The sequence below is a fragment of the Musca domestica genome, unplaced genomic scaffold (genome assembly GCF_030504385.1).
Source record: "Musca domestica strain aabys unplaced genomic scaffold, Musca_domestica.polishedcontigs.V.1.1 1, whole genome shotgun sequence".
Lineage (NCBI taxonomy): Eukaryota > Metazoa > Arthropoda > Insecta > Diptera > Muscidae > Musca > Musca domestica.
Window position 1 is genome coordinate 46651538 of NW_026712114.1, and position 18524 is coordinate 46670061.

Below are 18524 nucleotides of genomic sequence, written 5' to 3' on the forward strand. Positions count from 1 at the left end.
GTTTTGAGATGTTTGAGTATGTTCGCATCTTCCAGGTTAATCACGATGTAGGCCCTAGGGTTAGAATGTTAGAGGCCAATTGTAGTCCGAACAAATCACCATTTAACATCGTATTGTGTACTAATTGAATCTTCATCTTACACTCAGAATTCAAAATAAAAAACGATAAAAAATGTACATTTCAATATGACATGTCAAAAGTGAAAAAAATCACGCGGTATTAAAATTACAGAAATTAAAAAAAAAAATATTTTAATAATTTTTTTTTTTTTTTTTTTTTTTTTTTTTTTTGTGGATATTATCATTTCTACCGAGAGACTATTCCGAAATGGTGTCAAACTCAAGCCAGCCGATCTTGAGTTATAAGCATAGTAATTAACATAATATTCTTTTATATGTAGATATAATTATTTTATATTTTATTTTTTATATGGTATGTGCCTTCTTTCGGATGTTTTCATACAATCTCCAATATGTCTTCGTTAGCCAAAGATTCTTCTTTAATTTTTTTTTTTTTATTATCTGTGATGATGGCTTTACGACATCATTTCAAATTTTCGGGCACTTGACTTAAAATTCAATTTATTTTTAACTCCCACATATCTTTGTGTATTTATGACATATATGAAAATAATAAGTTCTTCCCTTAAAATACATTTGTGTCAAAGTAGGTCAAAAGAATATGTATTATATATTTTTTTCATCGAATGAAATTAATAATTTATAATCTTGATTTCTAATAATAATACTTGGAAAATGGTCTGTACATATGTAGGAAACATAAGTATTGGAATTCTTTTGAATGTCATACAGGAATATAATTATCATTGCTTTGAAATGACATTAATCTCTTGAATGACATGAAAGTTTCCTCTTTTTTTCAAAATAAAAATTATATAGAATTTATAAGGTCATACACATGCATCCAAATATGTCGCATAAAATACATATGAATCTCTAGGTTTCCTACCCACAGACATACATATATAACCTACACAAATACAATTTATCTGTGAATTGCAAAAAAAAAAAAAAAATGAAAATACACATAAAATTGCCCCACTACTTACCATCTCCATGGCAGACAATTTGTCCGGGATATGTGAGGAAATCGATTGCAATTGTTCTGCACATTCTGTATGTGTGTGTTTGTGTGTAAATGTTACCTTGGGGCGGATGTAACTAAAATAAAAACTATCAATAAAAATAGCATTATGCAAAACAGGATATTGACTTTCAGATTGTTTTTTCCCCTGCATCTCATTTCTTGGTTTTTGTTGCTGTTAACGCTTCCGCTGAAACCGAACGAACACACTTCCACTTATGGCCTTATTTGTAAAAGATCAATGTGTATTTATCATGCAAAACGAGACAGTGATATGTTATAGTGCATAGAGCTATTCCAGTGAGGATGAGACCAAATGGTTACAAAAAATAAAAATAAAATAAGCGAAAACAACGTTATATTTGGGTAGGACTAGGACTTCAATTTCAAAGCTACCACCATTTTTATACCCTACACCACAAGATGGTCAGGGTATTATGTCTTTGTACATTTGTTTGTAACAGGCAAAAGGAAACGAGATAGACCCATAGTTCCTTTTGATTATCTGCATAGAATCATATTCTGAGTCGATTCATGCATCTCCATTCGTCTGTCCATGTATTTTTGCAAACAAAGTACAGGCCGCATTTATTGTTCGATCCAGATGAAATTTTGTAGAATGGACGAACCCTATTGAAATTGGAGATCATCGGTCAAAATTTAGATACAGCTCCAATATATATCTTCGTCCGATTTGCCTTTTATTGTGCACCAAACCTGCAATATTAGCCCAAATATTATGGAATTCTGCACGTACGACGATTATAGAAATGGGTTCAGATATAGCTATAGTTCCCACATATATTGTTCGATATTTGGAGAAAAATAGAGAATTCAACTCATAAATACCTTTGCTAAATTTTATCGATATAGGTTCAGATTTGGATATAGCTCGCAAATATATTTTCATCGGTGTGCATCAAACATTTAATATTAGTCCCAATAGGATGGAAATTGGCACTTACGATCAAATCGAGTCTAGAAACAAGTACGTGAAATTTGGTGAAAATCGGTTAAGATATAGCTATAGCTCCCATATATATTGTTCATCCGATTTGTTGAATTTGTCCTGCAAAGCCGCAATATGCACTCCGTAGTAACGATATTCGGGGAAATATATCAAATACAGCTCAGAAATACATTTGCCAAATTTTATCGAGGTCGGTTAAAATTTGGATATAGCTTCTATATATTTTTATCCAATGTAAAGTTAATTGTGCACCAAATTGGTAATACAAGCCCGAATTGTAAAGGCACAGATGCCTCGGCGAATTTAGTAGAAATCGATTCAGAGGAGGATATTCCTCTTATATATTAGTTCCTTTGAACTTTAAATTATAACTATAATCGTAGTTGCTATGATTTAATCTCATTAGTATGGAATTTGGAATTTAAAGAACCAAATGCCAAAACCTGTTAACAAAAATATTAAATATAAATATTAAATAACTTTTATAGAACAGACCGACATTAGACTTCAAATTCCCCCTGGCAAAAAGTATTTTTATATATATCGGTTGTGTATTATTTTATTGGAACTTTCTCACATTTACATTGAATACTGAATTTTTTATGCTAAATAAATGGCATATCTATATAACATTCTTCTCATATTCCATCGCCACATTTGCATATATTGAGCATTATATTCGAGTATCTGTATCGCAGACATTTCTTGCACTTTTTCTCTTTTTCTACACTTTTTTCATTTGTGAAAGCAATAAAAAGCAATATTCTCCCATTCTTTGGATAGTTCGTTTAAACACAGAGACAAAAAATAACGAAAATAAGCAGCCAAATATTGCTGCTTCAAAAACATCCTTGGCAGGAAAGACGAAAAAAATCTGCAAATCTCATGAATTTTTCACTTCCACGCTAACTCTAAAGAAAGCAAAAAAATGCAACCGCTTTTACTTCTTCCCCTTATGAATAAAGGACGTCATCAATGAAAATATATGTTTAGATTGATAAATAAATTCTATTCGGTTATTGATAACATTGTGTTGCATTTTCTTGTCGGGTGTGTTATGACTTTGTAATATTTTGAAGCTATTTTTGGATTGTTATGCAATTTTCTTTAAGTAATTGCCATTAATATGAATTACACAATTTGAAGGAAATTGAGGAATTTGGAGAAACATCAACTGAAATACAGAGGGTATAAAAACATAAAACATTTAAGTGAAATTATAAATTTTTGAGCAATTTGGAAAATGTGTAATATAAATATACACAAATATTAAGAAATGAAATGATAATACCTCTACTTGATTTAACTAAAATGTATAGCCATTTGAGCTTGGTAAAATAATATTATATCCAGAAAAATTCAAAGAGAGGCAGGATATCATATCTAATAATTAAATACAACCTTTATATGCGGTGCATAAATTTTGAATGTTTTCCATATTTTAATCCTATAAATTTTGGATTCTTCACGGGCAAAAAATCAAAGTAAAAATAGAAAAAAAAAAATCATCGAATTTCTTTCGATTGGAAATGGTTTTTTTGCCGCTTTAAAAGAATTTTTGTTATTGAATCACGTTTTGATTTAGAAAATTCCAATTTTGTATGTGAGCATCGAGTTCGTCTAAGTCAAAGATTACCTCCATATGTGGAGAATAGAAAGAATGTAAGGACGTAGTAAATATATTAAGAACGCACACAATATGCAACGTACATGTTCATGCTTACTAGTTGTAGGATATTTTAGTTTAGATGTGGAAATTTAAATCTTTAGAGGAGTAATTCCCGTTGTTGCATAGAAGGGTATTTGTTGACCAAATTTGTAGACTTTACAGTGGCTAAACTGTATTTAGAAGGCTTGTTAAAAAATCATTTTAAACTCTTCTGTATCTAGATGAACTTTAGAGGGTCTTCTTCTTTAATTCGAAGAAGTATTATGGACTCCTATAGATCAAATACTTCCTTCAGAATTATCATTCTTCATTGTTATACAGATATATATTTGTCGTCTATAAAGCCGAAATTTTCCTGATCTTTAGTAAATAGTAAATCTTTCAACAGCTTTTTAGAGCTCAAAGAAAGAAGATCGTTTTGCACATTTTCCACAGAAAAATATCCTTTGCTGCTCTCTTTTGAGCAGAAGACATCAAATTCACTTTGAAATTATTTCAACTTTCTATGTAAAATTAACAGCTAATTATTGAAATTTTCCATTTTTCATGGCACCTATCGGCGATCTGTAGAATACAGACTTGTACAGACTTTCTATAAAGAATATCTTTTGCTGGTGTTCTATTGTTTTTCTATATAAAGAAGACCATTCCTATGCGAAGTATTTATTTCCCAGGATTTTTATAGGAGTAAAATTCTATTGTGGTGCACCATAATTAAATATAACTTCAATTAGATACAAAAAATGGATAATATTTCACTTAGATCAGGATCGAGCATGGAAATATAAATATCGGATTTTCTTCAAACATCCTAATATAGGGTGAAATGAAAAAACTGCAATCAACTTCAGTTTGCTGTCATTTTTAAGCGACTCGTCCGACTGCTGTTAAAAGTATTCCAGTGACAGCTCATTATATTGTTTACAAGGTTATTCGAGATGGAATTCAAGCGTGATAGTGTAATTTCTTTATATTTGGCTAGAAAACCACAAGTGGCTATCGTTAGAGCACTCCAGCATTTAAATGTGAATAAATCTTTTGTGTCTTGTCCCATCGCTCGATACAGTGGTACAGGTAGCGTAGCCCAACGTCAAGGAAGTGAACGGAATAAAACGGCAACATCAGCAGAAATGGTTCAAAAAGTAAAGAAGCGACTTGATCGAAAGCCGCATCGCAGTGGCCGAAAAATTGCTCGTTAGCTGAACATATCCCAATATTCCATTCGGTAAATATTGAAAAATGAGCTCGGTGTAAAGCCTTTGAAATTCCAAAAAGTGCCAGAACTTACACCGCAACAGAAAGAAAATAGACACAAAAGAGCTAAAGAGTTGCTTCGCATGACCGAAAGTGGTGAACTACAGAATTAGGTTTCCTCCGATGAGTAAACATTCGTTGTCCAGCAGTTTGTAAACAAACAAAATGAACGTGTTTACTTGCCAAAGAGGTCAGCTGAACTCAAGCGTCGGCCATTGTGATGGCGTGGACCGCCAAAACAGCCGATGGTATATGCCGAATATTATTACGAAAATATTCTGGTTGGTGTATTAAAGCCTTGGGCACGCCAACATTTTGGCCGCAGACCTTGGACATTCCAACAGGACTCAGCACCATCGCACTCAGCACGCGCCACCCAAGAATGGTTACAAACTGAGGTTCCTCGCTTCGTTTCCAGCGCACAATGGCCACCAAAATCTCCGGATACCAATCCGTTGGACTATTCTGTCTGAAGCATTTTGGAAAGCAATTTTGGCACAAAAAAAAAAACCAAAATGTCCAAAGCAAGTGCTTCCCCGGGAATGGGCCAAAATACCGCAGAGCAACATTCGGGCAGCGTGTGACGGTTTAAGTGGCCGTTTGAAAACCATAATTCGTGCCAAAGGTGAACAATTCGAACAAATCTAAACGTTTTCTAAAATTTGATGTTATTTCCGACATTATTTGCTTTCATTCAATAAAAGTTAAAAAAAAAAATGTAAAAATTATGGCGTTTGACTTTGTTGCAGTTTTTTTATCTCACCCTGTATTAAAATTCTCTTTCAAAGCATTATTTAAAAAAAATACGTCAAAGATAAGGATATTTTTCCATCAAATTTCACTAAAAGTTACCAAATAAGCGAAATCTCTACTAATATGTCAATATCGCTAAAAAAAATTGGAAATTTTTCCTAATTTATTATTTTCGACAAATGTGTGACTTGAACCGAATTATTATTACACTGTCCATCAGCCAGTCTGGGGTGTAGAATATTCCAAGTGGATTTCATAGTACCGGGGTTTTCGGCCATGCTTTTCTAAAGCCCTTATAAGGCATTATTTCCTCTGACATATATTCCGCAAAATTAATATAAAGCTTTGGTTTTCTACAAGAATCATTTATCCAAATTTATAACCATCCATTATCTAAAAAAGTAATAAATTTTTGGCATTTTGGTTACTTTGATATTCTGGTAAAAACAAAAACTGACAATGTTGATCTACATTTTGGTGCAACTCTCATATAAAGATATCACTTCACTTCGAGGGTTTTTCCAATAAAAATTGTTTCTGTAACTTTTTTATACCCTCCACCATACTATGGAGGGTATATTAATTTTGTCATTCCATTTGTAACTCCTCGAAATACTCATGTCAGACCCAACAAAGTATATATATTCTTGATCAGCGTAAAATTCTAAGACGATTTAGCCATGTCCGTCTGTAGTAATCACGCTATCTTTCGAACAAATTGAGATAGAAGGCTAAAATTTTGCACACATATATATTTTGCCAGTAGACAGGTTATGTTCGCAAATGGGCCATGTAGGTCCAAGTTATCATATAAGCCCCCATATAACGGTACCTCCCGATATTCGGTATTTTGATGATTTTAGCGACATTATTCACCGGAATTGTTTCGAATTTGGCATTTGAAGTTCGAAATGGATACTACAGCCTAAGACAGAAAATTATTTGTGCAGGTCCACGTCTTCGTATAGCCCCCATATAACGGTACCCCCGATATTTAACGGAATCGTTCCAAATTTGGTATTTGAAGTTCGTAATAGATACTGCAGCATAAAACAGAAAATGTGCCATGTAGGTCCACGTCTTTGTATAGCCCCCATATACCGTACCCCCCGATATTCGATATTTTGATGATTTTAGCGACATTATTTACCGGTATTGTTTCAAATTTCGCATGTGAAAAAATGGAATGCCAGAAAATTGTCTGTGCAGGTCCACGTCTTCGTATAGCCCCCATATAAAGTTACCCCCTATATTCGGTGTTTTTGATGATTTTAGCTACATTATAAACAGATTTTTCTTCAAGTTTCGCATTTAAATATTGTAATAACTTATGACAAAAGTTGCCTATACAGGTCCACGTCGTCGTATAGGTATTTTGTATTTTTAAGATTTTAACAGAATTTTTAATGGATTTTATTTTATTTATTTATTTATTTATTTTTTTTTTTTTTGGAAATTGCCAAATTTGTACCAATTTGTACCAAATGGTGGAGGGCATTAAAAGTTCGGCCCAGCCGAACTTATAGCTTTTTTACTAGTATTTTTTTTATGAATTTTCTTCAATATGAATTGAATTCTTTGCAATATTAGATCTAGCGAAAAAAGTGTTATATATATCCAATCTTTTAATACGTCCCTCGAAAATGGAACATATAATTGCTGAGGGTATATATCTGTCGAAACAGCAATTGGAACTTTCTAATTTGTTTATAAAAAAAAATCTTCTGCATCTTTTTTCCCAAATGTTAAAATGTACTCAACATTTCCATCGCCTTTAAACACCCTGGTGTAATTGCTAAAGAAAAAACTTTTGCTAATGTTGAATAACACCAAAGAACGATTGATAACACCTGCATTATTCATTGCTGTTATTTGATTTCGAGTCCAAGTTTTCTTTACTTATTTAGCCGTTTTCATTTACACTACAATGGATTCTGTTGATTTGTTTTCTTTTTGCTGGGTAAAACTTGCGCTACTTCTAAATAACTACAAACTTTAGCATCCATGCCATCAGAATGCGTCTATTTTCCTCCATCTACGAAAGTTTTCCCTAGACATTTTTTTTTCTGTTTTTTCTGCTCCTTCGCTATTTATTTTCCATTAGAATTGTTGCTGCTGGTTAGCAGCAGTTCACATGGAATGAAAACATGCGGCATATGTAACAGGCATGATCTTCGCCGAACGAACGACCGACCACCTCCATCGCCATCACCTTTGACTGCAAAGTAGTGAAACGTATGGCTATAAGGAGAATTCCTGTGCCATCATTTTCAGGAATTTCATCCATGTGTATCCACCTGGAACAGAAAAAAAGAGAAGAAGAATTGGAGCAACACATACGCTTTCTTTTGTTTTCTGTCTCAAATGCAATTGACTTTTGTTTATTGTCTTTGTTGGTTGGAATGTTCTTCAAGTAGTTTCCTGCATTTGTACCGTTTTCTCCCTTTTTATACCCTACACCACAAGGTGGTCAGGGTATTATGTCTTTGTGCATTTGTTTGTAACAGGCAGAAGGAAACGAGATAGACCCATAGTTCCTTTTGATGATCTGCATAGAATCACATTCTGAGTCGATTTATGCATGTCCGTCCGTCAGTCTGTCCGTCTGTCCATGTATGTTTGTAAACAAAGTACAGGTCGCATTTATTGCCCGATCCAGATGAAATTTTGCAAAGATCTTTTGTTTGGCCCAAATTGGAGATAATCGGTCAAAATTTAGATATAGCTCCCATATATATCTTCGTCCGATTTGACTTTTATTGTGCACCAAACGTGTAATATCAGCCCGAATTGTATAGAATTTTGTACATACACCCAAATTAGGCCTGAAAATATGTATGCCAAATTTGATCGAAATCGGTTCAGATATAGCTATAGCTCCCATATATATTGTTCATCCGATTTGTTATTTTTGTCCACCGCCGCCGTATAATGCACTATGCAACAACAATATTTAGGGAAATATATCAAATACAACTCAGAAATACATTTGCTAAATTTTATCGAGATCGGTTCAGATTTGGATATAGCTCCCATATATAACCGATTTACCTTTTATTGTGCACCAAATGTCTAATATTTGTCCAAATGGGATGGAATTTGGCACTTACGACCGAATTGAGTCCAGAAGCTAGTATGTCAAATTTGGTGAAGATCGGTTCAGATATAGCTTCCATATATCATCCGATTTGTTATATTTGTTACCCACAGCAGTAATATGCACTCCGTAACAACGATATTCAGGGAAATATATCAAATACAGCTCAGAATCTTTGCCAAATTTTATCGAGATCGGTTCAGATTTGGATGTAGCTCCCATATATATCTTTATCCGATTTCAAATTAATTGTGCACCAAATGGGCAATGCAATTCCGAATTTAAAAGATACAAATGCTTCGGCATATTTAGTCCTTTGAACTTTAAATTATAATTATAATCATAGCGTGTATGATTGAATTCTCCCATAAAAACTTTTAATTGTTGTGTGGAGCTCTACTTAATTAGCAAAGTGGTGTAGGGTATCATAAAGTTGGCCCCGCCCGACTTTAAGACTTTCTTTACTGGTTTATCTCATATGTTTTGTCTTTTCTAACTGCATTTTTTATCCATCCTTAAAGTGGGTTGTTTGTGACTTTTTATTGTTGGCCAATGGGTTTTTGCCAATATTTTTGTGCGATTCTTTCTTACCGAGACTTTAATAGTATAATTCGGTAAAGTAAAGGTAATAGTTATGGTAGAAGAAACAGTCAGCAGGAGCGTATTTAACGACGCCAATGGTGTCATCATTTGGGTGTGAGACATAGACATTTTTATTCAATGGCAAAAATGGTTTATATTAGATAATTAAATGTCATTTTGCTTATATCTTCCAAATCACGAATTCAAATGTTCTTTTATGTAACAACCATCGTCCCAAGGATAGGAACGAAATGCAAATTTCCATATTTTAAAATTAAAGTAACATCATTCAAACTTTAAAATAAATTTATTCACTCATAAATCCTAGATCAAGAAATGTAAATTAATATATTTCCCCTTATTTGATAAAGTTGACCCTGTGACTCTGTCCCCATCCGATAATCTAATAAACATGATGTTGTCTAAAACCAACAGTTCCATTGTTCTTTTGTGTCCCATAAAAGTTTAAAAGGTCGGTTAGTTATGGCATAACCTCAAAAAACTTTACACAAACTGCAGTTATTGCTTTTCTATATGCATTCATGACCGACAAACTATGAATATGTTTAGATGCAACATACATCCGCAAAGGTTAAGGCTTTGAAAAATATATATACATACCTACATACATATCAGTGCATGAATATCTTTGTTATCTCGTTTTGAAATTTCTAACATTGTTTTGTTTTTATTTTTTCGTTTCTCTCTTTACAGGTGCTTCCAATGGCTTAACCGTACCTTTGTCGCCTTTCCTAGCTGGCCTTACATTATTCTGTGCTTTACTTTTTGCCATTTCATGCATTATATTGGCAGCAATATATCGCAGATTTTCCAATCGGTAAGTGGAAAATATATACTTGAAAAAAAAAAAAATACTTTAGAATTAAAATACAAAGGTTTTTAAATTTAAACCATCATATTTTCCCATATAGGGGATTTAAATATTTTTTTTTATCTATGGAAGACCTTTAAATGATCTGATATCTCTAGTTTTTCGGTCTATAGAGGCTTATAAGAGGTTAAATGTCGATATAAAATTGTTGTATAATTTATTTAAATAGAATCATTTAAATGATATTTTCTGAGAATAAATGGTCTAGGACTCAATCAGAACTGACCGTCTCACAGAAATGTGTTACTGAAAACGATGGAGTTGATTTGTAGGCCAAAATGTCAATAGACTAGTTGAACGCCAGGGAGGCTCAGCAGACGAGCTGAAGATCAGGGAGTCTTAATAGACATGCTGAAGACTAGAGATTCTCAATAAGCGAGTTTAAGGTCAGGGATTCCCTATCGACGAGCTGAAGCCCAGGTAGTCTCTATCGGAGATCTGCAGGCCAGAAGGTCAATATACTAGCTGAATGCCATTGAGTCTCAGTAGACGAGCTAAAGGTCAGAAAGATAGACAAGCTGAAGGCTTGGATGTCGCAATAAACAAGCTGAAGGCCAGCGAGTCGTAACCGACGAGCGGAGGGTCAGGCAGTCGTTGTTGACGAGTTGAGGGTCAGGAAGTTGTTGTCGACGATCTTAATAGACTAGCTGAATGCCAGGAAATCTTAATAGACTAGCTAAAGGCCTGGGAATCTTATTAAACTAACTGAAGGCCATTAAATCTCATCAGACGAGCTCAAGGTCCGAGAGTCTCAATGGACGAGTAGACGGTAGGCCCTGGAGTCTCAATATATGAGTTGAAAGCCAATTAGTCTACATAGAAGAGGTGCTGACCAAGTCATGTGTGAATACCCGGACTAAGAAGTCCTTTCAATATTGAGTGAAAATGAGAGTTGTTCCATGTGGAGTTACATTTTCGGATCTGTGAAAACTCTTTGGAATATAAAGAGTAGAGGTTTTGGAATATAAAAGAATAGAGGGATGCTAAAACTAGAATCTTGAAATTGTGCATGGCGGTTATTGTGGTGTGTAGGGTAAGGAAAAACTGCGTATTCGGAAATTCGACATATAAGTGTACAATTATGAGTTGTGGTGTACGTGTGACTGTGGGTGTGTAGAAGTAGGCAATACGGTTTTCTTGGAAATACTTACTGAATGTGACGAAATGTACTAAATTTGGTGTTGCGGTTTAGGAATTAAGGTGGAATTATGATTTTTGGAGTATGGATCACAGTGGATGTATAAGATTAAAATATGGCGGTGTTTTCGTGCAAAGTACTAAACATGGCATAGATTGGAAGTCTACTAGGAGTGTAAATGATTTATTCTGGGTTTTATTTATGGGTTGTATCTGCTATCATTTACGAATATTATCGTTATGAAGCGCATATTGTAATCCACAGTCAGCTTGCTTGAGATTATATTACAAATTTGGTGCAAAATAAACGTGTGAGATGTAACTAATTCTGAAACGGTTGCCACCAATATCAATACGGTTCCTTCTAGACGAACAAATAAATAAAGTGTGTAAAGTTTCATCTTAATTGGACAATTAATGCGACCTGTTCTTTGTTCATTAAAATTTATGGACGGATATTCTGCGATCGACTTAACAAGTGATTCTATGTAGATCATTAGGAGCAGCTATAGGTCTATATTGTCTGTTTTCGCCTAGCCTAGAAACAAACTCATAGTGTATACTTTTTCCTTGACGAAACTAGCTCAAATATAATTACAAACATTAACTTTTGTTGTCACCTGAAATTCATATTGACCACAAAAGAAGCCATGAATTCCAAAAAAAACTCATCAATGTAATCGCATCTGTCAAAAGCGTTCATAATTAGATTTTTGGACAAAATACTTTGTCTGGACAATATTTCACTTAACACCACTAAACATGAAATGCTTATAATACGTTTACCATACGCCCTTCTTTGGCCACACAAAAAGGCTACACTATTGTCTACAGAGGACCTTTCGTTAGGGCAATTTTATTTAATTAAATGTAATCGAATACTTACTTGGTTGTAGAGTAACACCAAATTTTATCCTATGCGTGTTGTTCCACGCCAATACGGAAACGACATTCTAATAGTCTGTGTGGCAAAGGAAACCTTTAATATTTATGATGGACTGACTGGCTGTCGACTGCCTACGATGGTGTTCGGTTGTGTTTGGCCTTTGGAACCATTCAACCATAGAAATAACAACAACGGCAGCGTTTGGTCACTAGTGGCATAAAATGAAAACTAGAAATAAATGGATTCGGCCCTCCACCCATAAAAGCTCAATGTCTCATTTAGCTGATGATGACGATGATGATGAACAAAAAGGGATCAATGGTGCTTTAGTTGTCCGGTGTTTTAATGTCTGAAGGTGGCTTTGCCTGGCATATCCTGTCAACAACATGACATTTATTTTTCTTTTCGTTGGTTTTTGTTAGCCAGTGTTGTTGTAACATTAGCTGTTTCGGACATAACCACCCACACTTATGCATGGGGTTAATTTATTTAATACCATACACTTTGATGTGTAGGCGTCATGTTGGGTTTTCACTTGTGACAGTCACTGTTTTGAGGGAGTTTGTTGCAGCAACATGGGAAAATCGAAATAGATGTATGGGTATGTATGTGTTTTGAAGACATTATTATATTTGTATTTATATTTTTGTGGGTGTATCTGTAATAATTCAAAGCAGACATAATGATATTTGAGATAAATGAATTGTTAGTGGGTAGAAAATTATATTTTTATAAGTGATTGGATTGATTGGTACTATCATTGTTCCAGGTAGTATCTCCATTAAATTTAGAAAGGTATTTTAAGAGTTGTATAAAATAAAGCGGCGATTTCTTTTCACAATTAGAATGGAGTCAAAGTAGAAAATATTGTACACAAAATATCATTGCGAAAACGACGTTAGAAATTTCTATATTTTAATTATAAATTATTGATTTACATTTTTGACCTTTACTTTTAAGAGTTTCCAAACTGATCCCAAACATTACAGCGAATTTCATTTTTAAAGTTTTTGTCAAATTAAGAAAATATTTCAAGTTAAATCTCATAATCAGCATAGGCATTCGACTTCGAGTATCCCTAGATTGAAACATATATATCGGAGCTATATCTGAACAGATTTTCCCAAAATCTATACCACTATGAACTGATCTCTGTGAAATTTAGCAGAGGTATTTGTAAGCTGTCTCTGATAGCTGGTACCAAATATCATCATTTTCATATGGATTTTACGGGTGTGCGGGACTTATATACAAAATCAGATAATAATATAGTTATGTCTGAACCGATATTCACTAAATTTGACACACATTCTTTTAGACTGCATTCGGGCATTTGTCCAAAAATCTATTTAATTTGGGCTGACATTAACCATTTGGCGCACCATAAACTTAAAAGATAAATGGAAGCTAAATCTGATCCGATCTCGGAGAAAATTCGGCAAAGATGTTTCTTAGCTATATTTGATATAATTTTTTGCGAATATCGCTGTTGTGGAGTTCATATTACGGCTGTGAGGAACAAAAATAAAAATCAGAGCTCTATCTATACTTGAATCGATTTTCACCAAATTTGACATATTATTTCAACGATTATTACAAAAAAATATTTTCTGAACAAATTCCTACAAATATTTTTGATCAGATTAATGATGTCTGAAAATAGATACAAGAATCGAAAATATTATCCACAATAGCTTATCCCGGTATCCTTAAAAATTGTTGTTAAAGATACCCAATGAATCTATCCTTATTAGAAATGATATTTGATTAAGGAGGAATAAGCAACGATTTTTGTTGACATATTTCAAAATCATTTCTCCAATCAATCAAAAATAGGAACAACAAAAAACACATAATTTCATTCATATCGATTTGCCAAGTCTAATGTGATTCCATCTCCCATTTTTTTCTTTCATTCCCAGACAAAATGACAACAATTTAAAACCCACAAAACACACACAACTATCAATACCCGCCGATTGTCAACTGGATCCGTTACAGCCGAATCATCATCATAATCATTACGAACAGAACAATCATCAGGCCCATCACAGTCTATTGCAATCGAATGGCGATGGCAAACTTCAAGCTGTTGTCGGCAGCGGAGGCGGTGGTGGCGGCAGCATAGGAGGTGGTGTTGGTGGCGGCGGCGGTGCTTCATCGCCATCAGCTCTGAGTATGGGTGGTGGAGGAGGCGGAGGTGTTTTAGGTGGCATTATGGATTCATCGGCATTAAGGTCAACTACCCATCACCATCATCATCATCGGCAGTCACCGCAAATGATGGGCGATCCGCCCGAAGGCGATGACACAGATCCAGATGTTATACCAAATCAATATGGTAAGTATTAAAGTAGCCAGCCATTAGCCGTATTAGTAAAGAAGCTTTGTATTAACGGCAATTGGACAATTATCGTTAAATTAGAATCATGTTTTTTCCGTCGTTTTATTATTGTTGCAAAATGAGCGTTGTTATTGCAGAGGTTTGAAGGAAAAGAAGTATTGAAAATAGGAGAAGAAGGTGAACATAATACGAAATCAACGCCAATGTTAATTCAAATAAAAAAGCATGTAACCTAAATGCATCCAATTTTCAATATTTTCCAATTTAAGCTGATTTTGTATAAAGTGACATTCATGGCTCCAAGTGAATGAAACAAGTTATGAAGGTTCAACGGATGTTCCGACAGACATATACACTCAGTATTTTTTAACGTTGATTTTTCTTGGGTATATATTGGTAGTATTTATTTATTAAATATAAAATGAGCCACAAAATATCAAATTTTATAATTTATTATCCATAATGGGAGGTAAGAAGAGGTGCGGGCAATTACTACGATATATGAGGTTCAGACTGCATCGGTGGCACCAAAAGAAGTTGACCGAATTTTATTTTTTTCATATATATATATATATATATATATATATATATATATATATATATATATATATATATATATATATTACTTTTCTACTGGCTGGATAAAGTGACTTGGCTAAATTTAAACCAAATGGCCTGAAAAGGCTTTCATTCAATTAAACCAAAAATTGGTTATTTCACGTTGGCCGTATGAAATGATATATACTGTTTGTGGCTCAGATCTACTATGTATTAGCATATAAAAAAATCCAATATTCTTCATTATTTAATTCGCCTTTCGAATAGTACATTTTTGGCAGTGAAAAATCTCAAGTTGAAACCCGATAAAAGTCGAAATCAATTTTGCTATTATATATTTTAGTACATTTTAAAAATTTATGCAAGCCTAAAAGTATGCAACGATTAATCTTTTTAAGATTTTTTGTTTTCTATTACAACGTAAAGTTTTCCCAAAATTACACGAACACCCGAAAAGACTTTGAAAGTAGAGCTAAAAAGTCAAAAAGTAGCTATGTTCGGCTGGACCATACTTTTAATACCATCCACCATTTGAAAGCAACTTTTAAAATGTATTAAAAATATGTAACGTGGGGCTACACGAAAACGTGGACCTTTACAAATAATTATCTGCTGAAAAATATAGCTAAAATCATCAAAATTCCGAATATTGGGAGGTACCGTTATATGGGGGTTACACGAAGACGTGAATTTGTATGGACAATTTTCTGTCATATGAGTTAGTACCCATTACAAACTCCAAATACCAAATTTGAAAAAATGTTGGTGAAAATGTCAAAAAAATCATCAAATACCGAATATCTGTAAATACAGTTATATGGGGCCTGTACTAAACCGTGTAGATCCAACCAATTTCCTACCAGATAAGGTAGTGCCTATTACGAGTTCTGAGATAAATCTGTTAAAAAATTAGCTAAAATCATTAAAATGCCGATTTCCTGGAGGAACAGTTATATGGTCTCTGCAAGAGACCAGAAAATTCCGTGGAAAAAATGTGCAAAAAATCTTTAAAATAGGGGAGTGCCGTTATAAGAGCAGAGTTGGCCGATACATTTCATCTTCGAAGTTGACCTAAGTTTAGACCCAAAGCGCATGTATACCAAAGTTAGTACTCCATCTCAATTCCTTCGGAAGATAGCATGATTATAACCAACGGAATAACAAACGTAATATACCCTTAATGTTATGGTGGAGGGTATACAAATATGAGACAGGTATACTGACGTTTTGACAGATTGCATCGGAAAGTAACCAAAAACAGGTTCAGCCAATTTTTTTTAGAAATTTTCGAGTTAAGACTCAATGGAATCCACATATTGGGATAACTTCCGAAAAACCCATCGAAATATTTTGAAAAAACTAATAATTCCATAAACCATAATTTTAGAGGGAAAACACCAAAGATAAAAATATTCTGCATAACGTTATAACTAAAGTCGTCAAAAAATATAAAAGCTATATATACAACATATTATGGTGGACAATGTCAAAAGAAAAATATTCCAAATCAAATGTCATTATAAGCTATAGTTTATAGCATTCCTAAAAGTTATTATTTTTGTTATGTAGCTTTGGGCCACGTTTTACAATTTTAAACCAGATTATTGTTTTCCTTTTAAACTAGAGATGGATTGGGAAGTACAAAAAAAAATCGAAAGCAAGCAATTTGTCCAAGGGTACATTTTTTTCTCAACTACGTGCCCACTCGGCCATTGGTATATTTAGAATTTTTAACCGAAATTAAAAATTAATATTAAATTAAATTTTTTTCCAACAAATACTCCTTCACTCTGGGAACTTATTTCCGTGTTTCCTTTTTCAAATAAACGTCTCTCTTAATATCACTTTGCAACTAGTTATGCCATTATATTAAATTAATAATTAAATATTATTTCTATAACTTGTGCGGGAGAAGGGGGGGTGGTCCTTTGTTATCCTATACCTCCGTCATTGCGAGTGTATAATTAAAAACTTTGCTAAAACTGTGTTTTCACAATTATTATTACATTTTAGTTGTGTTTTGTGTGTCCATCCACAATGCGCTGCCTGCAAACTATATAACAAGCTGTTAATTAATATTGTTGTACTTTGTTCTTATCTTTGTTAAATATTTTTTTTTCTTTCTTTCACGTTTTCTCTTTCTTTTCATTTTATTTTCCGTTTGGAAAATTATAGAAAAACGTCCACTGAAGTCAATGATGGCTTCACCTATATTCCGTAGCCCATCAGCGAGATTGCTGCAACGTGATTATTGCACGCCAGATGCCACAGATGGCACGGCCACCCTTGGCGGTAGTGGGAGTGTGATTGGCATTACGAATGGTTCGGCATTAAGTAGCGCCGATGGTGTATCCAGTTTAGGTTCATTAAAAAGTAATAATGGCAGCCTTGGCATTGGCAATGAGGTGCTGCACTACACATTTAGGCCGAGCAAACAAATTGTAAGTATGACAAAAACAAGAACAACAACAAGAAAATTGAAAAAAAAATTAATTGGCAATAAAAAAAATAAATAAATGAGCTATGACGAGGGTATAATTATAGGCAGCATTCATGGAGTTATATATAACTTTCTACGGAAGTTCAATAGGAAATGATGAAAACAAACGAAACGCACAAGAAATGAAATGGAATATTTTATAGGAGGTATTAAGAGAAGAAAAACAATTTAAAATAATTCAACGAAAATTATATTTGGAGACTAACAATATGAATATTAAATTAGTTTTTAAGGAAATAAAAATTGTTCATCAAAAATGAAAAAATCGAAACAAATGTTTACAGATTTTCGCACTAAATGACAAAAATTTAAACGCAAACCAACAAATGTCCGTTACCAAATAACGGATTTTTTAATCAATTTTTGGCAATCGAAACTGCTTACAAATTTTTCTAGCCAATCCATTATTTTTACAGGATTTATGTCGTCTGAAGTATGTATTTATTGCTTTCCTGGAAAGGTATTTCCTTTAGTGCGTTTTTTAGATATTGCCTTTCCGTATCTAGTCTTGTAAACGACATACAGGGTGAGATAAAAAAAAACTGCAACAAAGTTAAAAGCCATATTTTTTTTAAATGTTATTGAATGAAAGCTATAAAGTCGGAATTAACAACACATTTTAGAATAAGTTTAGACTTGTTCGAATTGGTCACCTTTGGCACGAATTATGGCCTCCAAATGGCAAATGAAGCCGTCACACGCTGCCCGAATATTCCTCTGCGGTATTTTGGCCCGTTCCCGGGAAGCGCTTGCTTGAGGTGATCGACCTTAGTGCCT

General features: G+C 33.7%; 1 protein-coding gene across 1 annotated transcript in view; it reads left to right on the plus strand.

Annotated features, from left to right (window-relative positions):
- LOC101898483 (uncharacterized) overlaps positions 1-18524 on the plus strand; it is a 362514-nt gene that overhangs the window by 334332 nt on the left and 9658 nt on the right. Inside the window, exons 16-18 of the mRNA XM_059123548.1 lie at positions 10145-10268; positions 14268-14686; positions 17423-17688. Coding sequence (XP_058979531.1) covers positions 10145-10268; positions 14268-14686; positions 17423-17688 — 809 coding nt within the window. The remainder of the gene's footprint in view (positions 1-10144; positions 10269-14267; positions 14687-17422; positions 17689-18524) is intronic.